The 25,246-nt window shown below is 43.4% G+C and overlaps 1 protein-coding gene across 1 annotated transcript in view; it reads right to left on the bottom strand.

Annotated features, from left to right (window-relative positions):
* LOC126267439 (locomotion-related protein Hikaru genki-like) overlaps positions 1 to 25,246 on the bottom strand; it is a 422,288-nt gene that overhangs the window by 72,680 nt on the left and 324,362 nt on the right. The window contains exon 8 of the mRNA XM_049972705.1: positions 22,764 to 22,973. Within this exon, the coding sequence (XP_049828662.1) occupies positions 22,764 to 22,973 (210 nt within the window). The remainder of the gene's footprint in view (positions 1 to 22,763; positions 22,974 to 25,246) is intronic.

Raw genomic sequence — 25,246 nt, 5'->3', positions numbered from 1 at the left:
GGCCACTCCGGCCGGCAGGGAAGGGGGGATCAGATAGTGATACAATAAGTACCCTCCGTCACAGGTGGCTGTCTGGGTATTGCTGCAGAAGTAGAAACTGAACTGAACAACAAAAGGAGGTGGACAGAACATGGAAAAACGTCAGAACATGAATGGGACCTATGTCCTCAATTACCTGCCGTGTGTATTCCACTCTCTCTTACTCTCAGCTGTTAACTTCTACAGCTCATTTTAGCATCATGAAGGTTATTCCATGATGTCGTTACAGATGTGTTACCATCCTGTACCTTGTTCTAGTCAGTGTTTTCCATATATTCCTTTCTTCGCCGATTCTTCGGAGAACCACCCCACCCCTTACCTCATCAGTGCATCTAATTTTAAACATTCTCCTGTAGCATGAGAACTCAAATCTCTTCTTTTCCGGCTTTTCCACAATCCATATTTCACTACCATAGAATGCTGGGCTCCAAGCTTATATTATGAGATATTTCTTCCTCAAATGTCTGATAATCGTAGAGCTCTCCTGGGCAGAAATGCCCTTTCTGCCAGTGATAGTCTGTTTTTATGTCCTCCGTGCTCGGATCGTCAAGGGATGTTTTACGTTCTTAACTTCATCTAGTTCGTGAACACCAATCCTGATATTAGCAAGACTAATGTTCTTGGAAGGAAGTCATTGGCTCAAATATTGTTTAACAAGCGTAGGAGATTGATCTGAGAGTGAATGTTTCACTCTGCAGTGGAGGGAGCGCTGTTGTGGTCTTATTGATTGGAGTTGTTATTCAGTTTATAGAACTAGAATAGTTGTATCTTGTTTCAACGACTTTGTGGTGACAAATATAGTACATCCTGGCGCAAGAAGGCAACGATAGTATATAACAAACCAATGGTGTCCGTCCAATGCAAACAGCGGGAGAATGAGGTCACTTGGTTTGCATAGCATTGTTTTCAAAACTTTCTACTTACACTGTACTAGCGTACGGTATTATCAGTGCCTTGTAGACCTCAGTGTGGAACTAGTCTTACTCTATAAGCTGCGGATATAGCTTTCACATTGACAGAACATTTATGTACTCGCACGACTGCGACTTGCTTGCACAACTACTTAGCTCTCAGGCACCACCGGTAGTCTCCACGAAAGAAATCAACCTGTCAGTCTCTGCCCTAGGAAGTTATCGGAAATCTTTCTCGGTCGACGACGCGAAATATAGAAGCTGCTGTTGCTAAGCGTAAGGGGGCTTTGCTGCGAGAAAATGTCAAGGAGATACTCACCCAACTGCAACAGCAGGCGCTGCAGGAAAGAAGCTGAGCATCACGTCGTGGCTTACTATTAACATTTCATGATCGGATGTTCAGGAAGAGTCAACATACATACTGCTTCCTCTTACTATATCAGTTGTTCTTGTTGTTGTGGTTTTCAGTCCTGAGACTGGTTTGATGCAGCTCTCCATGCTACTGTATCCTGTGCAAGCTTCATCTCCCAGTACCTACTGCAACCTACATCCTTCTGAATCTGTTTAGTGTATTCTTCTCTTGGTCTCCCTCTACCATTTTTACCCTCCACGCTGCCCTCCAATACTAAATTGGTGATCCCTTGTTGCCTCAGATCATGTCCTACCAACCGATCCCTTCTTCTAGCTAAGTTGTGCCACAAATTTCTCTTCTCCCCAGTCCTATTCAATACCTCCTCGTTTGTTATACGATCTACCCATCTAATTTTCAGCCTTCTTATGTAGCACCACATTTCGAAAGGTTCTATTCTATTCTTGTCCAAACTACTTATCGTCCATGTTTCACTTCCATTCATGGCTACGCTCCATACAAATACTTTCATAAACGATTTCCTGACGCTTAAATCAATACTCGATGTTAACAGATTTCTCTGTTTCAGAAACGCTTTCCTTGCCATTGCCGTTCTACATTTGATATCCTCTCTACTTCGACCATCATCAGTTATTTTGCTCCCCAAATAGCAAAACCCCTTTACTACTTTAAGTGTCTCATTTCCTAATTTAATTCCCTGAGCATCACCCGACTTAATTCGACTACTTTCCATTATCGTCGTTTTGCTTTTGTTGATGTTCATCTTATACACTCCTTTCATGACACTGTCCATACTCTTCCAAGTCCTTTGCTGTCTCTGACAGAATTACAATATCATCGGCGAACCTCAAAGTTTTTATTTCTTCTCTATGGATTTTAATACCTACTCCAAATTTTTCTTTTGTATCCTTCACTGCTTGCTCAATACACAGACTGAATAACATCAGGGATAGGCTATAACACTGTCACACTCCCTCCCCAACCACTTTTTCCCTTTCGTGCCACTCTACTCTTATAACTGCCCTCTGGTTTCTGTACAAATTGTAAATAGGCTTTCGCTCTCTGTATTTTACCTCTGCCACCTCCACAATTTGAAAGAGAGTATTCCAGTCAACATTGTCAAAAGCTTTCTCTAAGTCTACAAATGCTAGAAAGGTAGGTTTGCCTTTCCTTAATCTAGCTTCTAAGATAAATCCTAGGATCAGTATTGCCTCACGTGTTCCAACATTTCTACGGAATCCAAACTGATCATCCCTGAGGTCGGTTTCTACCAATTTTTGCATTCGTCTGTAGAGAATACGCTTTAGTATTTTGCATCGGTGACTTATTAAAGTGATTGTTCGGTAATTTTCACATCTCTCAGCACCTCCTTTCTTTGGGATCGGAATTATTATATTCTTCTTGACGTCTGAGGGTATTACGCCTGTCTCATACATCTTGCTCACCAGATGGTAGTGTTTAGTCAGGACTGGCTCTCCAAAGGCTATCAGTAGTCCTAATGGAATGTTTTCTACTCCCGGGGCCTTGTTTCGACTCAGGTCTTTCAGTTCTCTCTCAAACTCTTCACGCAGTATCGTATCTCCCATTTCATCTTCATCTATATCCTCTTCCATTTCCATAATATTGTCCTCAAGCACATTGCCCTTGTATAGGCCCTCTATAACCTCCCTCCACCTTTCTGCTTTCCCTTCTTTGCTTAGAACTGGGTTGCCATCTGAGCTCTTAATATTCATAGAAGTGGATCTCTTTTCTCCAAAGGTCTCTTTAATTTTCCTGTAGGCGGTATCTATCTTATTCCTAGTGAGATAATCCTCTACATCCTTACATTTGTCCTCTAGCCAGCCCTGCTTAGCCATGTTGCACTTCCCGGCGATCTCGTTTTTGAGACGTTTGCATTCCTTTTTGCCTCCTTTATTTTCTGCATTTTTATATTTTCTCCTTTCATCAATTCAATATTTCTTCTGTTACCCAAGGATTTCTACTATCCCTCGTCTTTTTACCTACTAGGTCCTCTGCTGCCTTCACTACTTCATCTCTCAAAGCTACCCGTTCTTCTTCTACTGTATTTCGTTCCCCAATTCCTGTCAATTGTTCCCTTACGCTCTCCCTGAAAATCTGTACAACCTCTGGTTTAGTCAGTGTATCCAGGTCTCATCTCCTTAAATTCCCACCTTTTTGCAGTATCTTCAGTTTTAATCTATAGTTCATAACCAAAATATTGTGGTCAGAGTCCACATCTGCCGCTGGAAAAGTCTTACAATATAAAACCTGGTTCCTAAATCTCTGTCTTACCATTATGTAATCTATCTGCAACCCGTCAGGCTTCTTCCATGTATACAACCTTCTTTCATGATTCTTGAACCAAATGTTAGCTATGATTAAGTCGTGCTCTGTGCAAAATTCTATCAGGCGGCTTCCTCTTTCATTTCTTAGCCCCAATCCATATTCACCTACTATGTTTCCTTCTCTCCCTTTTCCTACTACCGAATTCCAGTCACCCATGATTATTAAATTTTTGCCCCCCTTCACTATCTGAATAATTTCATTTATTTCATCATACATTTCTTCAATTTCTTCGTCATCTGCAGAGCTAGTTGGCATATAAACTTGTACTACTGTAGTAGGTATGGGCTTCGTATCTATCTTGGCCACAATAATGCGTTCACTATGCTGTTTGTAGTAGCTTATCCGCACTCCTATTCTTTTTATTCATTATTAAACCCACACCTGCATTACCCCTATTTGATTTTGTATTTATAACCATGTATTCACCTGAGCAGAGTCTTCTTCCTCCTACCACCGAACTTCACTAATTCCCACGATATCTAACGTTAACCTATCCATTTCCCTTTTTAAATTTTCGAACCTACCTGCCCGATTAAGGGATCTGACATTTCACGCTCCGATCCGTAGAACGCCAATTTTCTTTCTCCTGGTAACGACGTCCTCCTGAGTAGTCCCAGCCCGGAGATCCGAATGGGGGACTATTTTACCTCCGGAATATTTTCCCCAAGAGGACACCATCATCATTTCATCATACAGTAAAGCTGCATGCCCTCGGGAAAAATTACGGCCTTAGTTTCCCCTTGTTTTCAGCCGTTAGCAGTACCAGCACAGCAAGGCCGTTTTGGTTACTGTTACAAGACCAGATCAGTCAATCATCCAGACTGTTGCCCCTGCAACTATTGAAAGGCTGCTGCCCCTCTTCAGGAACCACACGTTTTTCTGGCCTCTCAACAGATACCCCTCCGTTGTAGTTGCATCTACGGTACGGCTATCTATATCGCTGAGGCATGCAAGCCTCCCCACCAACGGCAGGGTTCATGGTTCTATATCTAGCGAATAGATTATAGTACTGCGATAGTTGTATCTTCATTCAACAGCTTCATGGTGACAGAAATAGAAAATCCCAGCCCAAAGCAGCAACGTCAGTTTTTAAGAATCCAATATGAACGTAAAATTAGGGTACCAGGAGTTCACATTGATGCTCACCAACAATCGTAATTACCGAGAATATTTGCGACTGAAGCCCGAACGGAAGGAAGTGACAGAGGTACACAAAATACCCTCCTGCACACGCCACAACGAGGCTCGCGAAATTAAGATGCAAGTGCACTAATTTACACAGCAAATAATTCGCGCTTTTTTACCAGTGAAACTAAGTATTCGTGCTGTAATGGAATTTCCTACTCAGCCATGAGAGAAACACAACACGGCCAAAATTAAGTGAATTAACGTCCACCAGAAATAGCGGAGTGTTGAGGTATTTCACTTTTAAATTAGCTGGCTACAAATTCTTATCTGGCCACTAGAATTAGGTTCCTTCGCTTACTGTAAGTGCTGGGACGATTTCCCGAATAATCATACTAAGTCGGCAAGGCTCAGCACAACCAGGAGCACCTCTGAAGATGTCCAACGTAGCCTTGGAGGAAACGTCAGGGATTGGAGAGTTCCATGGACCATGATCATACAACCCGGAAAAATTCTCAGCACCGTTTGGAACACTGTTCATCAATGGCATTACCAGAGTCGCAAACAAATTTGCAGTCACGGTGCGTAGAATAATCACGAGAGTGTCCCAGACCATAGCACTAGGTGTAGATCCAGCGTGTCTAGCACGCAGACTGGTTGCTCTCAGTCGCTCAACTGGCCTCCTCCTAACCAACACACGAAACGTAACCAGATTTCATCAGAAAATCTAATAGATATCCGCCTTCTCCTCCAATGAGCTCTCGCATGACACCACTGAAGTCAAAAACTTTCAGCTTCTCGTAGCCTCATTACACGAGCTCGTTCAAAGTCAGTGAGCTGTTGATATTGGCGTCTTCAGCGTCTTGAAGGCTTTCTCGACCGCCATCAATTCGCCGAGGCTAATCTCACTGGTAAGTGAGGCTGACGGCCGATACAGCGCCTAATCTCATTTTAATCCTCATAGTGGCGCTATTAGCACCACTCCTATGCGACTGGCGCGAAATTTTGAACGCTATCGCTCAGTTGAGCAACACGCCTACCAACGTTTACTTTAGACACGATTTTTTTCCGTCAGTGGATAAACTTCTTATATACGTTGTAACGTTTTGAGCGCAGCCCTTTTAGTCATTATAATCCATAGTTCATGCCTGTCTGCCTTATCGAAGGCCTATTCCAGGTCACAAATGCGGTAAAGTGGGATAATTTCATTCCCTTCTTTTCTCCGTTAGCTTTTTATAGTAACTACATTGTCAATACAAGCTCTCCGTATTCGAAAACCAACCTGTCCTTCTTGCAAGAGTTCCTCTACTATTGGTTAATTAATGTATCAGCGTACAGTTTATTGTTTGAATGTAATATCCGTCTGTAGTTCAAGGATTCATTTCTTTCCACTTTTCTTACACACAGTAGAGACTGCAGCTGTGAACTCGGTTTTGAGGTACCGCATTGTGAGCAAGAATGTGTTTAACAGATTTAGGCAGAGTTTGAGTAGATGTCCCATTTTCTTTCTTCAAAATTAGCAGATATGACTGCCTCAGCTTAAACCAACTATTTTTATAATTTACAATACATTGATCACGCGTTATCACGTCTACGTCTGTTTGTCCGTTGCTTTATTTAAATTATTTAATAATTTATACGCCATGTTTTGTTTCCTGTCCACATCGTGTTCCATATCAGTCTTGAGTTTTTCTCACCTGTCTCTTTGTGTTTCTTTTGTTAGTAGGATTGCAGTATTTCCAGCAGCTACATGATATTGTGTAACTCAAGCCGTAGGTACTCTTCATACGCTGTTTTCCTCTCTCTGAGAGCCTTTGCTACTTCGGCGTTCCACTTTGTCCAACTCTCTTTCGTTTCCAGGTGGTTCTTTTGCCAAATATTTATCTGCTGTTCCATTCATACAGTTCTCTATCCCTTGCCATTTTTCATTAATATCATACTTTGTTTTAGTTTCTACCAAATTCTTGTTTAATCTTTGTTGACAAAGGTGTGCTATTGATTTTGTTTCAACAGTGTAATTGAACAGTTTCTTTAATTTTCTTTTCCAGAACTTATTTGTTTCTTATCTTTCGACCATCTGGTTCTTAGAAGTACTTTGGCCATCGGCAAATAATGGTCGCTGTATATATCCCCTTCACTGTACACTGTTACATCATTCACTATAGATCCAGTTTTTCTGCTATCTAGCCCGTGGTCTATAGTTGATCTAGAATCTCTATCGCTCCTGGTGTACATATATCTCTTTCCATAAAATAATAAATTACTTATTTTTTAGGCATTACGTGTGCCAAATTCTCCCATCTTTTCAGGGTTAGAGTTAATTCTGGTTTTCCTGAATATCCTTACAAGATCCCTGAGAGGAGTGTTGCCAGATGGGACATCCAAGTCTCTACAGCGATACTGTATGTCTGTTTTATTAATCTCTTTGACGGTTGATTGTAATTTATTGTAGAATTTCTCCAACTCTTCTTTTCCGCCTTCTTCTTGACTAAAAGCACCTACTATTGTCATTTGTCCTGTAGGTGCTTTAAAATGGACTGACGTAACTCTCTCATTGTGAAAGGTGCAGACTGTTTTTCTTTTTTGCATTTCTGGTCCACCATTATGGCAATTCCTGCTTGACCTCCTGTATTTTGTCAATTTGTACAGTAATGTACATATTTTTGTAAATCTATTGTTTCACGTAAATTCTTTCTTATTTCACTTAATACGGCAACATCTTCTTCTTTTGTAATCCATTCTTTAACTCAACTTTTTTGTACAGATACCTCTGATATTCCAGGTTGCTAACTAACGTCTCCTATTCCAAGTCGTATGGCCGTTGTTGTATCCGTTAAAACTGTTCGGATATCTTATTACTCGAGGGTTATGACTGAAATTCTTGTTATGTGGACACAACCGCCAACCTGGTTGGCCGGGGATATATCTGTCGGAGCCTCATAACCTTAGTTGGTTGTTTTCCTTAAGCTTATGGGAGCCCTCTTCCGGGGCTATTTGAGGAGTTTCCTTCTCGTTTCATGAATATAAAAGTTCATGGTAATGACTGCTGCTTCCACTCTTTCAGCCACAGTAGTAATCGCACTGTCCCATATCGCCTTGCAGATCTTTATTCTTCACCTACAACTTTGGCCAAGGGACTCTTTCCTGGAAAAACCCTAGGAAGTAGAAAATGAAGATAAAAATGAAAAATGTTCTCGGACATCGAAACCTAATAGCACCAGGGTTGGAAAAACAAAGAGTCAGCGAAGGGAGGCACATAGGAAACAAAACTGAACGTGTCTTGTACAAGTAAGTTGAATTTGCGTCAGCTTGGGGCGCAGCGGTTTCTGACGTAATGCGGAAAGCAAAGGTTACTTATAGCAGTCTTCAGGACAGTACACGCAACCCACATTACGGCATTACAACAGAAATTGTGGCACCGTTTGTATTATTTTTGGTCTTGACATACCAGAAGGTATAAGGTTTATAGCGTGGATCCAAATCTGGCATCACTAACTGTACCTTCTTCGGTAGAAGAAACTGTATATGTGTGATTTAAAAAGACTTCTCTTGTAGGATTGTGCATTCCCGCACACTGGGTGAGCCCTTGGCATAGCTGCATGCCGGGCCATTTGTATCTTTCACATTTTGCTTTATTTCGGAAATACCTTAGGTGACAGAGTTAGGTGTGACATCCTGTATATGTATGTATCTATGTAAGTATCGACTGATCTCTACCAAAAATGGCACACGTATCACTTACTGTGTAGAAATCATCGCTTTGGAGGTAAGAAACACCTACCCCTCAAAAAGGTGTGAGCGGGAGAGGGGGAAAGCAGTGTTAGCCACAATGCGTGAACAGCCTTACTTACTCATCCAGCATCTGAGAACGAGAGTAGTTACTCTCTTGGAACAAACTTTACTCATAATTTCAGACCTTTAAGGAACTCTTCCTCCATGACAATCCTCACAAAATGACGAAAGGGAAAAAAGTTTATTGCTTACATTGTCGCCGTTCATGCTGTAAAACTGCCACATTAAGTATAACGTTATATTTATTTTATTTCTTTACTACCAGTTGTATTCACGATACATTTTCAGATATTATTCACATATTAAGACACAAGAAGTTACCGACGTTGGCTAGGAGTGTGCACTGATTTAAACCAATGGGGAAAGTTGAAGATTTGTGTCAGACCGAGATTTTGATTCGTGTCTCCTGATTACTGGACTTTTTTAACAACCTTTTATTTTAATTTTTTCAACGGTTTCTGTGAGTTTGGCGGCAGAGTTGGCAGGCGTCAGACCTTGAGGCCCAGTCACGGTGTGCCCCCAACACCCAACTACCGGAAATGACTTCGGGGGTGAAGAAAGGGTAAATACAGAGAGATTTTTTATGTGTGCATCTATTCATTCTTTTATAATTTATTTTTATTTTTTATTTTTTACGGTGAAAGCAAAGTAAGTCACCTAAAAAAAGAAAGAATGTGAAACAAATAAAGAAATCCTCTGGAGGCTGATACAATAGCTCCCTACTTAGCAGTCATATACAACCGCTCGCTCACCGATAGATCTGTACCTACAGATTGGAAAATTGCGCAGGTCGCACCAGTGTTTGAGAAGGGCAGTAGGAGTAATCCATCTAACTACAGATCTATATCATTGACGACGGTTTGCAGTAGGGTTTTGGAGCATATACTGTACTCAAACATTATGAATCACCTCGAAGGAAACGATCTATTGATACGTAATCAGCATGGCTTTAGAAAACATCGCTCTTGTGCAACGCAGCTAGCTCTTTATTCGCATGAAGTAATGGCCGCTATCGACAGGGTATCTCAAGTTGATTCCGTATTTCTAGATTTCCGGAAAGCTTTTGACACCGTACCTCACAAGCGACTTCTAATCAAGCTGCGGGCCTATGGGGTATCGTCTCAGTTGTGCGACTGGATTCGTGATTTCCTGTCAGGAAGATCGCAGTTCGTAGTAATAGACGGCAAATCATCGAGTAAAACTGAAGTGATATCAGGTGTTCCCCAGGGAAGCGTCCTGGGACCTCTGCTGTTCCTGATCTATGTAAATGACCTGGGTGACAATCTGAGCAGTTCTCGTAGGTTGTTTGCAGATGATGCTGTAATTTACCGTCTAGCAAGGTCATCCGAAGACCAGTATCAGTTGCAAAGCGATTTAGAAAAGATTGCTGTATGGTGTGGCAAGTGGCAGTTGACGCTAAATAACGAAAAGTGTGAGGTGATCCACATGAGTTCCAAAAGAAATCCGTTGGAATTCGATTACTCGATAAATAGTACAATTCCCAAGGCTGTCAGTTCAACTAAGTACCTGGGTGTTAAAATTACGAACAACTTCAGTTGGGAAGACCACATAGATAATATTGTGGGGAAGGCGAGCCAAAGGTTACGTTTCATTGGCAGGACACTTAGAACATGCAACAAGTCCACTAAAGAGACACATTACACTACACTCGTTCATCCTCTGTTAGAATATTGCTGCGCGGTGTGGGATCCTTACCAGGTGGGATTGACGGAGGACATCGAAAGGGTGCAAAAAAAGGCAGCTCGTTTTGTATTATCATGTAATAGGGGAGAGAGTGTGGCAGATATGATACGCGAATTGGGATGGAAGTCATTACAGCAAAGACGTTTTTCGTCGCGGCGAGATCTTTTTACGAAATTTCAGCCACCAACTTTCTCTTCCGAATGCGAAAATATTTTGTTGAGCCCAACCTACATAGGTAGGAATGATCATCAAAATAAAATAAGGGAAATCAGAGCTGGAACAGAAAGGTTTAGGTGTTCGTTTTCCCCGCGAGCTGTTAGGGAGTGGAATAGTAGAGAGATAGTATGATTGTGGTTTTATGAACCCTCTGCCAAGCACTTAAATATGAATTGCAGAGTAGTCATGTAGATGTAGAGGCGGCACTTAGTGATCCCTGCAGCGTCGTGCACCTGGCGCTGGACCTATCGGGTACGACTTCACGGAATGATTTATTAGGTCCCCAGAGAGTGTTTCTGTATGTACTGCATATTCAGAGTCTTCAGTTCATATACGAATGTCGTCTCCTGCCCGGGAGGCTCCAGCTGCACAGAGGGCCTTGAAAAACACAACCTAAGTAAACTAAAAGAACTGTTGATACTTACGGTTGCAAATAATTTTGGCATGCATTTTTACAAGTCCAGGACGTCTTTGGAATCATTCCAAAATACGTAATGAACCGCATCTTCTCTGATGCATGCAACTGCGTTAGTTCTGGTAAGAGGTTAGTCATCCGTGAAAAGGAGGGCCTGTGGAATAATATTTTGTCCTAGCGTCACTTGGAGAAAGTGAGCGAGAATTTGTTGGATCAGGTGCGAGATGCCACTCGTCTTTCCATAGCAAAGACAATGTGCATCCGCGTCCAGCGTTCTGCACGTGGTGCAATTGGATGAGTCTCTTGCTGATACGATTAAATCTTGATTGTGTCACCTGTTTTCATTTGACCGTCACAGAACACGGCGACTGAACATTAGTTTCTGTCCATCAAACCCGTCCTTACCATTTTAGACACGGACCTGTGGGTTTTCCTGCTCAATGATGTCTGGGGGTCGACCAGTTTGCAGGACATAATTGAGGGCCCGCTTCATCATATGACGTGTTGCTGGCACAGGGAGACGAACATTCGATGTAAACAAAGCTTACGTAGTAAAACAAGGGGAAACGTAACGAGTCGTCCTGAGGGATGCGAGAGAAGATGGCTTAAGCAATGCCAGGAAGAGGTCTCTCAGGCTTTGTGGGCAAGTCCTCCACAGCTTAAGTTTTATGTTCAGAAAGAGGGACACCGTCATGTTGTGGACACGAATGAGCCCGAGTGTCCCTCGATTGGGGGAGGGAGGGGGAGGGATCAGTAATTGACCTTGAGTAACATGCCAGCGGCGTCGAAAGCTGCGAAGGTTGTTAAGAAACGTCGCGCAGTCGTGGCTGGCAAAATAATATTTGGGTCAGTTGAGGGAGACGAGAGGCCAGGTAGGTTTCGACCAAGTGTGTTCGTTGGATGTTGTCCATGGTTCTCAACCACTCGTCGACGTTCAGATCCCTGACACGTTGCAGAAGGCGTCGATAGCTGAGGGCAGCTGTACAGCTAGGTCGCTACTGAATTCGATGAATAGACATTTTATTATACCACAGAGTCGAAGGTGGGCGAGACACCTCTGACGGAGGCATTCGTCTAAAGTCACTGCGTTGATGTTTTCACATTGAGCTTCGTACCTGAAGCCATAAGTACGTAAATGTCAAGCCCATTGCGTTAGAGATATTGGAGATATCGTCCACATTTCAGAGCAGTACAACCAAATCGTCGGCATAGACTGCACATCGACACGTAACTCCTCGGAACATCATGCGTGTAATCTTCTGGCGAAGGCTACATAACAGAGGTTTAGGCGCTAGTGCATAAAACAGTATCGACAATCCCTGATGCACCGAATATGCGATCAACAGAGGGTCTGGGAGGTGGCCACTGATCAGGAATTTGGAGGTCGCCCGTCGATGGAGACATATGACTATGCTAGTGAAAGGCTGTATATACCCCATGTTTCGTGAGACAGTGCCTTAAGTAGATATGACACACTGAGTCGAAGACCTGGATATTGCAGGGATGTTAGAGCAAATGGTAATTTTTCCATCTTCGCCAGGGGTATTATAATGCCATATCTCCACAAAGTAGCTTAGTCGTACGAGATGACGCTAGACAGTGTTCGGCGGATTTGTGCAGCCAGGAGGCGGGTGACTATTTTTAAGTCACAATTAAGAGATGAGAAGGGCTGATAATCGTGAATCTGTGCTCCGCCTTTCGGTTTCAGGTTAGGATGAATTGACGTCCCTGGGGACAGTAGGTCTTAAGAGATGGATCGCCAATGTGGTGTATGTAAATATTGGTACTTTCGATATAACTTCAAAGGGAGTCTGTCCAAGTCCGGTGATCTATGGGTGTCGCCTTAGCTGATGGCATCGGTTACTTTCTCCTTGTAACGTCTTTCAACATGGTGTCAGCTATGGTGGGGGTTAACATATCATAGTTCATCTGTGTGACTCCCATCACCCTTATTCAGCCGGGATCTTCAGCCGAGTAGAGCGTAGTATAGAATTCAAAGAAGGTTGTGCTCATGTCACGATGTGTATAAAAGTGCTGCCCGGCGTCCACATCAATAACATGGATCAGTGCTTGTTGGCGCTGTCGACATTCTGTGATAAAATGATACACGGATGGCCTGGCCTATCCGCCATAAGTCTATCAGGGATCTGTGAGCGAACGACTGCACCCTAAGACTATCGGCGCACATGTGCCATGACCTGTCCTTTGGCCCTGTTTACCACTCTCTGGCCCTCTGGTGAGGACGGCATTGAAGTGTAGTCACATATGATTTTGTAATACAAGCCGAGTGACCATTACGTCCATGCGGAAGCGTCGCGACTGTATTCAGTCAATGTACAACGAATGACGGGTTTCGCGCAAGCAATCCACCACTCTAGTATTGTGGGATATGCTCCTATGCGGCGGACGTATGAGTGCCATGCATCCTCAATGGCAAGTTTTCAGTCAGGAGAAGTCATATGAGCAGTGTTAAGCTTCCAAGAGCTTCGGATTCGCCACATCTACTGGTGGCGGAGGGTTACAGCGCCAATAGAGGCCACATGATCTTACAGCTCTGCATCTCGCAATATCCTGTCAATGCACCTCGATGAATGGCTTGTGTAATGATGAACCCGGGACGATATCCTTTTAGATGGCCCAAATATCCACTAGTCTGTCCCCAACAAGAGCCTCTAGATTGGCACAAGGAGAATGTCCCGGGATCTGATCATTTGGCGCTAAGAGGCTGTTGAAGTCGCCACCAAGAACGATCTTGTCGTGTCTGCCCTAGAAAAGAGAAGCAATTTCTTCCTTCAAAAGTCGCACACGGTACTGGAAGCGTGTTGAACCAGTCAGAGTGTAGATATTGACAAGTCGTACCACTAACACTGTGAGCGCCATCCCTCTAGCGTTGGGGAGGGGGGAGGGGGGGAGGGGGGGGGGGGTTAGAACACATAATTAGCATGTAGTACGTCATTGAGGAGTATTGTGATGCAACTGCCAGTGGGTGGAGAGTGAGGTACACATGCACTACAACCATATATTTCGGGGAAGACTGCTGCGCTGACCGCTCGGAGGAAGGTTATATCGACGTCAGCTGCGTTTCACATGTCCCGTAATAACTGTGTCATAGGACAGGTGCATATGTTGTTGGCATTGACAGTCATAAATCTAGATACCTGAATTCCATCTCCTCTGTGAAAGTTTGACTTTAGTTACTGAGTTGCAAAGGCGACTCGTTGTCCCTGTGTAGCATGGAAGGGGAGGCGGCTTCATGCTTCTCATCATTAGACAGCAACATCTCAATTTTTTCAGCACCATTGGTCCATGGACGGCAACGGTTGATGGGAAGTATTGTTTGTAATAGGAAGTGACTCTGGCAGGGGGTCGGCTGCAGAGGTGAGCTCGTTGGCTGGAGATGTGGCTGAAAGTAGGATGTTAGGTGACATGGTGGGTCTATCAATGGTCGTAGCACCAACTGGCAGGAAGGGTGTAAGCAGGCTGCACGTGATCGCATACACCACGGACAGATGCAAACAAGGCAACCTCGTCGCTACACTGCCAAAGGCAGACTGACTACTAAGCCATTTGTACACAGCGGCCATTGCGACTGCTTGGACTACCCTAGCACTTTTCCTTCTCAACTTACCTACACACTATAAATACTATAAATACAGGGCTTCTGGTCCATTAATCTCATTTCTCATGACATTATTCTTATGGGTAATTGTTGAAGCCTGTTGTGCACCTGCGCTGAAGAGATCATTGGCTTTCTTCGTCTTAATTATGTGTATGTGGTGCCTGTCCTTTTGGGCATGTCTGAAAGAACAGACATCAAATGTACATAGTATTCACATACACCATTAAATGCACCAGCAAAATTACATCGTTCTACGACACACAATTCAACAGCTGTCATGTCATAAACAGTGAGATGCGTGAGAAAATGGTGTATCATGGATTTAGTTTTAGTTCATCACTTCTTTATTATTAACTGAACTGGCAACACATTTCGCAGATAGTATGCGCAATGCCGCTGAATGTACCTACAAAAATACATCTTTGTACGACAGATAGTGCAAGAGATATGACGTAAACTACTGAGATGCGTGAAAACGGCCGTATAATGTACGACGTTTTCATCTATTACGTCTTGACTAGTATCTGTATTCACGTCGCATTTGGCAGACAGTAGCCACGTATTCTACAGCATAGACCTCTGTGTTAAATTGCGTAGCAAGCACATAGTTCAGCAGATATATCATAAACGTTAAGCGTCGTGAAAATGAAAGTACAGGGCGGAATTCGCTAGAGGTACAAGTGAAATATGAGTACAGATAGGTGTAAATATGTTAACTGTATGTAAAATATATTTGACATGTTCGTGGGCGACCAAAAATGCTCATTCTTAAAAAAGCTCATTTTAAACACTAGGAAAGATTTCAGACAGATTTGGTTGACATGGTAGTTACTATCTGGAAACAAAAACTAGGGAGGTGAGAACCGCTATGGCCTTATTGGGATGAGAATGATAACGTGGAGAGTGGAGAGAAGGATCCACAGCAAAGGGATAGGAGGAGATGAACACAGGCAGGTGTTGGGGGAGGAAGAGGTAATTTGAATGTATGTGAAATCTTTTGCGACTTAACTACTAAGGTCATTAGTACCTAAGCTTAACACTACTGAACCTAAATTATCCTAAGGACAAACACACACACACCCATGTCCGAGGGAGGACTCGAACCTCCGCCGGGCCAGCCGCACAGTCCATGACTGCAGTGCCCCTGACCGCTCGGCTAATCCCGCGGGGTGAGGAAGAGATAGACAGAGGGTAGGAGGAAATGGAGAGAGTGAGGAAAGAGGAGGAGGTGGAGAGAAAAGAAAGAGGAAGTGATAAGCAGAGAAAAGGGGCAAAAGAGATGCGCAGAGAGGCGGAGGTAGGAATCAACAGAGTACGGGTGCGGAAGAAAATGGACAAAAAGAGAGGAAGTAAAGACATGGGCACAGGAAGGAAAGTGGAGGACATGGACAGAGAGAGGGGAGAGAAGGAGACGGACACGCAAAGGAAGGTGGAGGAGATGAACAGGGAGAGTGGGGAGAAGGACTAGAGAGATTGAACGCTGAGATGGGCAGAGAAATTGGAGGGCATGGATCAATAAATGATTGGAATAAATAGATACCCAGGTGACACAAAGTACTCAGCTAGTCTGGAAAATTTCCATTAGTGAAGTATGCTAATGTGGATACTAGGAGATGTGGAATCCAATGTCGATGAACGGGAATGGTGTAAGTAATTCAGATTTCTCTGTGCTTTGTGTTACAGGAGCACCCGGAAGGCTTTTGGCAATGACCAGAGGGGGATGTCCCAGGGAGAGGGGCTGTCGGCTGCGCCTCGTGCAGTCCTACTCCCCCCCCCCTCGACATTCCAGCCACAACCGCAGACGCCGGAAACTTGAGCCACCACAGCATTCCGCAGCTCGCAGCTCGCATTTATTATACGTCTGTTTATCCTGAGCGGAGGAGGAGAAGAAAGAAATTCCGGTGGCCGAGAGATTTAATGAAACACTCGCCCAAATAATTACCAACGCTTTTCCACGTTTGTGGGCCCTGTTTCGTTTCCGCTGCGGAGATGGCATCGGAGATCAGATTGAATAATTTAACATCTTAAGATGGCCTTATCTTCTCTCACCGGTACCCATGTTACGTCTCAGGGGTGAATCACTCCAACGTAAATATCGTCTACATCCTGGCTTTCGTTTAAACTCTTTAGAGTTATGTAAAAATATGTTTTCGTCCATACTATGTAACCTGTGACACTACAGAATAATCGTCAATGTTACTTTGTCGTAAAGCAGAAATACTTTCAGAACAGAAATGGATTAGGATGCCGAGACGACACCACTGTCTCAAACTATGCTCATAAAATGAGAAACGTCAATTTGGTATATACAACCAACACGACAGATGGTACTAACAAGGAAACTTTACCAACTTGATCTCATATTTTAAGGAGAGAAAAGCACGCATGCAACAAATCAGACTGAAGAATGGATCCTGCACGAAAATATGGTCCATAATTCTGATAAGATGCAGTTACGACTTTCTGAAAGATCAGCTTTTATGCCTCTGCGCGCACCAGTTGTCTGACACTGTGTTATTGTGATAAAGACGATGGGTATGATAGCTGTGTGTGAGGCTTTAATTTTTGTATTTGTGAATGCGATTTAGAATGTAATAAGTTCATTTTTAATGAAAAGAAGGCTTCATTTCGAAAGCGTAACTTCAAGTATCACAGTCAGCTCAAGTCTATAGGGCTACTTTAATGAAATCTTAATGGGTAACGATAATGAGGACTCAGCAACTTCTTAGACGACGCAGTATGATATTCAATAGTTACCACTCATAGACGATCAATACACTTCATATTGCCCTGGGGTTGTGATATCACTAATTTACAGCAGGGAAACGGCTTGTCCCTTGTGGTAGCTATAAGCCCTGATGAAATTAAAGACCCCTCCGGTAATATGAACGTGATCGAGATCGTTCTTAATGTCCTGCGTAAAATCCACCTGTTTCAGTGTTGGCGGACAAATGGCCCCAAGACTATGCAGGGTATGAGTCACTGCTCATTTCAAGAGCTGTTGTTGGAAAATGGCTTATATTTAATCGGCGGAAAATATGTCATAAAAGGAAAAGTGATTCAACTGAGGAGACAGACGTGTACATACTAGGAACGTAGGCTTCCACAGGTGTTGTCAATATTTTTAAAATGTTTTCGGTATTGACTGTGATTCATTCTTACAGAATCCGTGGGTCGCTACACAGTTTTCTCAGTTAGTGAAACAATGTTTTCTTTCGTGTCTGAAACTTTTATTAACGATGCGAAGAGCTCATTACGCCTCAAAAGAACTTTCTGTCACTTCTGTTCGTAATAACCAGTGTTTGCTTTCTAAAACTGTACCTAAAACCTTTTCATCTCACAGAAGCACAGAAGTTGTATTACCTTTGCTGTTGCCCAGTAAATGAGAGTCTTTCAGCACACCTTCCATGTTGTGCCATGTGCTAAATAACGTAACTTATTCGTTCGTGCCTTAAGATTGCGTCTTTTGCCAGCCGCAGTGGCCGTGCGGTTCTAGGTGCTAGAGTCTGGAGCCGAACAACCGCTACGGTCGCAGGTTCGAATCCTGCCTCGGGCATGAATGTGTGTGATGTCCTTAGGTTAGTTAGGTTTTTTTACTAGTTCTAAGTTCTAGGGGACTGATGACCTCAGATGTTAAGTTCCATAGTGCTCAGTGCCATTTGAATCTTTTTCTTTTTTTTTTTCGTCTGCTCACGAAAGAGGCCTCAACAAGACAAACATCCTACCAGATGATTTTGCAAGAATGTCACGCAACGAAGACCTAAGAACTTTAGCTATCGGGTGCGAACTACTTCATAGTCCAACAATGATTTCCTCATCGATGTATAGCAGATGCTGAGCAGAACTTCAGTTCCACTTCTTGATAACTGCTAACGAACAGAGATATTGTTGAACAGAAATAATGATAGGCAGTAATGGACAAGATGAAACACAGTGCATACGTAATAGAGGTGGAGTGCTAAGCTAAAAGTGCTACAGATTTCACCACGTGGGTAAGCAGGATAATAGATATAAATAACGTTCATGCTTGACACAGCTCAGAATCCTAACATAAAGCTTGATATGAGACTCTCAGTACGGAAATGTCCTGCTCTGGTATTACTGCACAGTTTGCACCTGCTCTTCTTTCTGGCAACCAAAGCGTTGTGGAGTCCTTGTTGCGATGGGGGAGGGAGGGCGGGTTTGCATGGTTCCACTTTTCTGTCACAGCGTTTTTCGGTTCTTGCACGGTTTGAGGAGGGTGTGTTCACTGAAAAATACGTCTGCCAGGAGCGTCCCACGGCTGCTCTATAGGGTTTAGGTGCGGGGAGTACATCAATATCTTAGCTTCCCAATGTGTTCAAAACTTCAGCTGTCCTGTGTGTGTGTGTGTGTGTGTGTGTGGGAATTGTCGTCCGTAAACAGAACTTCGGCATCCACCGCACCCTTAAGCAGACGGACGCAATCCAGACCAATTTCCTGCAGTGTCACTGTGCTGTGACTGTACCTCGCGCCAAAGAGATGTTCGACCATTGTGTGTAATGCCTGCCCACATCATACCACCTAGGGCATCGCGATGACGTTCATGGCATCCTGTGGTGCCTTTATAGGCTATTTATTTGCGATATGATCCAATACAATATCTGAAGTACTACTGTACATTGTGTGTGTGTGTGTGTGTGTGTGTGTGTGTGTGTGTGTGTGTGTGTGTAGTGTACTGTAATATTTGTGTTTGATGATGATGATGGGAGAAGGGAGAGGGCTCTGAGTCGGCACATAGCTTCCCCACTCTTCGTAACTAGCGCCAAGGCGGTCACCGTCCCCATTCTAAGGACTGATCACCATCAACAGCGTCACATGCCCTCGCTTCATGAGACACTGCGGAGAAGTTTGGTATTGAAACCAGAGAATTGGAGCAAAATCAGGTGATCAGGAACTTTACACCACCGTCTCTCCTCCCCTTGTCGGACGAATAATAGCACTCTTCTTCTTTAATCACCGGAATTCGAGCCAGGTTCGAACGCCACGGCACAAGCATGTGTTAGCTACCTCGGCCAGTGACTTTGGCACAGTCTCTTCTTTGTAATGTGTTCCCTTCTCTCTCCACCTTCTGAAGGCGAGAGTCTCTGCCACAGTGAATCAGGATTAGTCGGACAACATCACTCTTGAGCACTGTTGCTGACCGCAACCAATATACTCCTCACACCAACGAACCCTTTTTCAATGAAGACCCGGTTGAAGTGGGATGCTTCTGGGCGTACAGACCAGCCCAATATAATCGCCGCGAAATGGTTGTGGCAGAGACAAGTGCACCGGTAACTATTGCAAGATATGCAGCGATATGTAGATATGCCTGGGAGTGAGCTGTCTCTTCCTCTTCGCTACGAGGGCTACTTATCTATACTCTCGTGGTATGGTGGTTCATCCAGAACCACCGGAATCCTTTCACATAGCATTTCCTCCTTCACTTTCCTTTTATAATCGCTTTTTTATAATCGCGAGATGACGTTTTTGGACACACCCATTACTGTGGCCACAAGTGTGACACTTGACGGACTACACATGTACTAGATATCGCTTGAAAATGGCATAATCCGTCGTCAAAAAGTTTCTTTTCACAGAAAATTCTGACTGGAGCTGCTCATATACCGGGTGATCAAAAAGTCAGTGTAAATTTGAAAACTGAATAAATCACCGAATGTTGTAGATAGAGAGGTACAAATTGACACACATGCTTAGAATGACATGGGGTTTTATTAGAACCAAAAATATACAAACGTTCAAAAAATGTCCGACAGATAGGCGCTTCATCTGATCAGAATAGCAATAATTAGCATAACAAAGTAAGACAAAGCAAAGATGATGTTCTTTACAGGGAATGCTCAATATTCCACCATCATTCCTCAACAATAGCTGTAGTCGAGGAATAATGTTGTGAACAGCACTGTAAAGCATGTCCGGAGTTATGGCGAGGCATTGGCGTCGGATTTTGTCTTTCAGCATCCCTAGAGATGTCGGTCGATCACGATACACTTATGACTTCAGGTAATCCCAAAGCAAATAATCGCACCGACTGAGGTCTGGGGACCAGGGAGGCCAAGCATGACGAAAGTGGTGGCTGAGCACACGATCATCACCAATCGACGCCCGCAAGAGATCTTTCACGCGTCTAGCAATACTTTATTTTTTTTTGGGGGGGGGGGGAGGTGGGTGGGTTCTAATAAAACCCCATATCATTCCAAGCATGTGTGTCAATTTTTACCTCTCTAGCTACATTATTCCGTGGTTTATTAAGTTTCCAAATTTATACTGACTTTTTGGTCACCCGGTACTTAAATACAGTTATGACACTGGTACTCATGAATAAAGTAAAATTCGTCGCAGAATAAAACTGTACGTTGATCAAGGATACCAACCCAGAACCTTGCCTTTCGGGGAAGGTTAACATATCTAATACCAGATTAGATTAAACACGCTTTTCGTTTCACTGATCATAGTAAGGACATCTCCAAGGACTTAGAACATGTTACAAAACAAAAAGATATACAAAATATTTACAAGAAAGGTATATTTTAATTTTCGCTTCACCCAGATCCTAAGTCATATGGTCGTAATTGAAGTGAAACAAGTCAAAGGACTGAAACATTAGCAGCAGGTTGTATACATTTATCACATTACTGAAGATGTCCAGGCTTTTAGGGAATACGTTATTTGACATTATTAGTAACACATGCATCAGTCCGTTTTGCTCAGAAATTCGTCAATGGAGTAGGAATCATCCACCAAAAATTCCCTAAATATAATCTGAAACTGCCGTTAAGTTCTTTAATATATGTGATCCTAAATAACGGACACCGTCTTGCAGTAAAGGCAAGCGTATCGATTCTAGGAACTGAGTTGTTGATGTTGAAACCAGGTATCGGAAATTCAGTTTATAAGTACACGGAATTGCGAGTCTTCCCAGTTCCTTGAACAGGTATCAGTCGAATGACTTGATTAGTTATACGAAAAAATTATCCCGTGTGAGATTATGGAATGAAAGAAAGCGAAATATGCTAAACTCTTTTTATTTTTAAATAATCGCGCGCTGCAAATGAAGATTTGCTAGTGCACTACAGCAGTTCTATGGTACGTTCCTCCTAACTGAATTCATTACCATGCTCCAGTTCCAGGAATTTAACACTCATCCTGTTCTATCTGCTTCTTATCATATTTTAGACATATACTCGGAAGAAACCTCTCAAAGATCTAAACTGCCTGTGGTGTGTCTTCTCAAAATGTATCGACAAAGCTATTCAATCTGGACCCAGCGGCGCAGATCTGACATCTTTGCGGCTATTCTGTTCTCTTCATGAGAATGTTTTGGACTGGAGATTGCTAGTTCACATCGCTAATTTGATGCCAAAACATGGCGCGACGACGCATGACTAAAGGCAGCCGCTATATGAGCGACCTCTTCGAATATTCGTCCATGTATGTACGCAGCCGCATGCGTAATGGTGATACCATATTTACAGGACATTCCATAGACTGTTCAGACTCGGAGATCTTGGCATCAACGAGAGCTCTCTGGGATTCAAATATTAAGGAATCGGTAGAAATAAGTTTGACGCAAGATCTTATAAATCGCGATAGCGGCTTGCAACCGGGTATGGCGCGAGACACAGTATTTCTTTAATTTCTTCAGAAAGAATACATTTTATGACTAATGACACACCTAGCGACAGTTAATTTTGTCATCTGAATTTCACCCCTGCGAGTGAACATTCCGAGAGAGAGCGCAAGTGTAATATCACAGTTACACTTGAGCCTAAGCGCCATAAATGAAGCACTATTCCACGAGGGCGCGAAAGTCGACGGAGGTTGCTCATGTAGCGGGTGCCTTTTCACCACCAATTTTTGATATAAAGTTAGCGATGTGAACCAGCGTTCACTAGTGCAAAACGCTCACCTGAAGATGGCTGAATGGATGTCAGCCGAAATATCGTGGCAGGAGGTCGACGAAATATTACTGCAAATCTGGAAACTTTATGCAGTACTCTTCACGCCTAGAAAATTTCAAGAATCTCATCTTCACGTCTGTTTCTAGGAAGTTGCAAAACCGCATACCGACGGTTTGCAAAGTGAAGATCGATTCAGGAAAAGAAGATACCAACAGAAACAAGCAGATACAAAAGCTTAGAACTACGGCACGATGGCGCCTTTGCTGTCCATCATACTGGAGGATGTCGTGTGTGTGGTACTCACGTTCGCAGGACGGTATGGGCCCCGACCAGTGGCCGTCGGCCTCGCACTCGATGCCGGGCTGCCCCTTGAGCTGGTGGCCCCAGGAGCAGCGGAAGACGGCGCGGCCGCCGTAGCTGGTGTTGTGCTCGACCAGCGACAGGTGCGGGTCGTCCGTCTCCAGGCTGGGGCACAGGATGGGCGCGCACCGCGGCACCGGGCCCGACCACCGACCTGCACCACCCAACCAACAGCGCCATGTCTCAGTCGCAGCTGCGACTCAGTCGTCGCCCGATGCATCGTGTCTTCAACTATGATAGAGGGGTGCCGTTCTCTCTCTACGTCCACTGACTGTATCATATAGTTGTTACTCGCAGTCGAACAAAAAGTGATCCTCCCTGATTACATGCTCGGCTGTCTACGTAACTCCTTAAACCTACACATCGTCGGCGAGTGTTTAAATGATTACAGTTGCAGTGATAACTGTGAAGGATACGGAGGCGACGCGTACTCAAGCGAGCGTTATCATGCTAGCGTTGGCAGTACTTGGATGAGCTTGAAATAATCCCTATTTTGGGTCTCCATTTGGCCGGCTGAACGAATCGTTCTACATCTAAATTTGTGGGACATTCGTCACATGACGGTGGCCCGATGTTGGGCTGTACAGAAACATTCTCGTCTTCAGGGTTCAGGTGGACCACAACTCAGCACATAAATGGAGTATCCCCGCACAGTGCGCCAGGCATATTGTAACACCTGCACATCTGCGCCTGGCATCTGAGAATTAGTAGTGTGCTGTCTGCAACACTGATCGGAGACGAGCAACAGTTGGACAATGAAAATGCTGTCCCATGTGTAAGCTGCCGCTGACCACAACAAAAATGGCTGTTTTTGGAATGGTGAAGCGACCGGGAAGTATGGACTGCTGACGAATGGCGTTGAACAGTGTCTAGCGATACATCGTGGTTATGCTCTACAACTGATTACCATTCTCAGCGAATACGGAGGTGAGCATTGGTATGGACAGCCATGTTGCTTCAGGCGTCTGACGTCAACTCCGCCACAGTGCCAGTAGTTAGGATATAAAGATTCAATTACAACAGGTGTGGACCAGTTTGACGTATAAGAGGAAACAACTGGTTTACGACATCCTTCCCATCCGAAACATTGCATTCATACCACCGACAATGTAACGCCATACTGATAAGTAAGCTCATACTGCCAAGATACTTATAAATTTGGCTCCATGTTGTAATCACCTAAACAACATCACATACCCTCTCAACCCGTGAATTTTCATTTTCATTTTCATTTTTCCCCTTTTGGGTATTTCACATATTTTCTCAGATAGTGTATTGCAAGTATCCACGTCGTCCAGGGTAGCCGTGTGGTCTAGGGCGTCTTGTCACGGTTCGTACGGCTCCCCATGTCGGAGGTCCGAGTCCTTCCTCGAGCTTGGGTGTGTGTGTTGTTGATAGCATAAGCTAGTCTAAGATAGTTTAAGTAGTATGTAAGACTAGGGACCGACGACCTTAGTAGTCTTTAAGAGGTAACTAGCACTCTAACTGCCATTATAGCATAATGACATGGTGTATCATAATAAAAAAGCAAAAACTGACACAGGTGATAAGATACAACAGCAAAAGCAAAAATATGAGTCCACCAACGAGCCATTTGCTAGGCAATGCGATATGTAGAGAATGTTATACGCTACAATTTGCTGTCCATTCGTAACTGTTAACTCAGGTGTTCCAGTAGCTGCGACTGATCACGATGAGATATTTCACCTGTTAGTAGGAAGGTATTTGAAATGTAAACTTTTGACTAAGTCCCTACCCAAATACAACTCAAATTGCACCGATGGTCTACCGTTGGCGAAACAAGCACTGCATGATTTGAGAGATACAAAGGCCAGCGAGTGAGCCGGGACTCTCCCAGTTTTCTGCTACTAACGTCACTTCGTCATAACGCGCCTGTACGTATCATACAAGGTACTGTGCCATAATCTATGAATGAAGTTATTAATTAAGCAGCAGCTTTTCCTAACTTTTTCAATATATTTTTCAATATATTAATGTTTAAATTGTTGAAACTCAGAGTGATCAGATGAATATGTTTCCCTAAATACATAGTTTTAAGGAAAAAACAATAGGTACTAAGAAATAAAGCTATAATGCCAAAAATTGTTCAGAATGGGCAACTATAAGAGAAAATCAACTGTTACAGGTCTCAACTTGATCGGAGAAATAAAATGGTAAAAATCGGTGTGTTTACGAAAAATTGAAGGCCTTAAATACTAGACACATAAAGACGAAAATTGGTATGAAGAGTCAGGTTGATATGAAAACCTTAACTATGTGATCCCATTAATCTACATCTACTAATTTTCAAGTAATTAATTAAAAACAAAATTTGAAACAAAGGTCCTTATTTGTAATAGATTAAGTATCATTTACATTAGTGATAGAAACTTCTGATTACAGCATTTGATTACATCTATTAAATGG

The sequence above is a fragment of the Schistocerca gregaria genome, chromosome 4 (assembly GCF_023897955.1).
Source record: "Schistocerca gregaria isolate iqSchGreg1 chromosome 4, iqSchGreg1.2, whole genome shotgun sequence".
In the NCBI taxonomy this organism is placed as follows: domain Eukaryota; kingdom Metazoa; phylum Arthropoda; class Insecta; order Orthoptera; family Acrididae; genus Schistocerca; species Schistocerca gregaria.
This window is presented reverse-complemented; position numbering and strand designations above follow the sequence as displayed.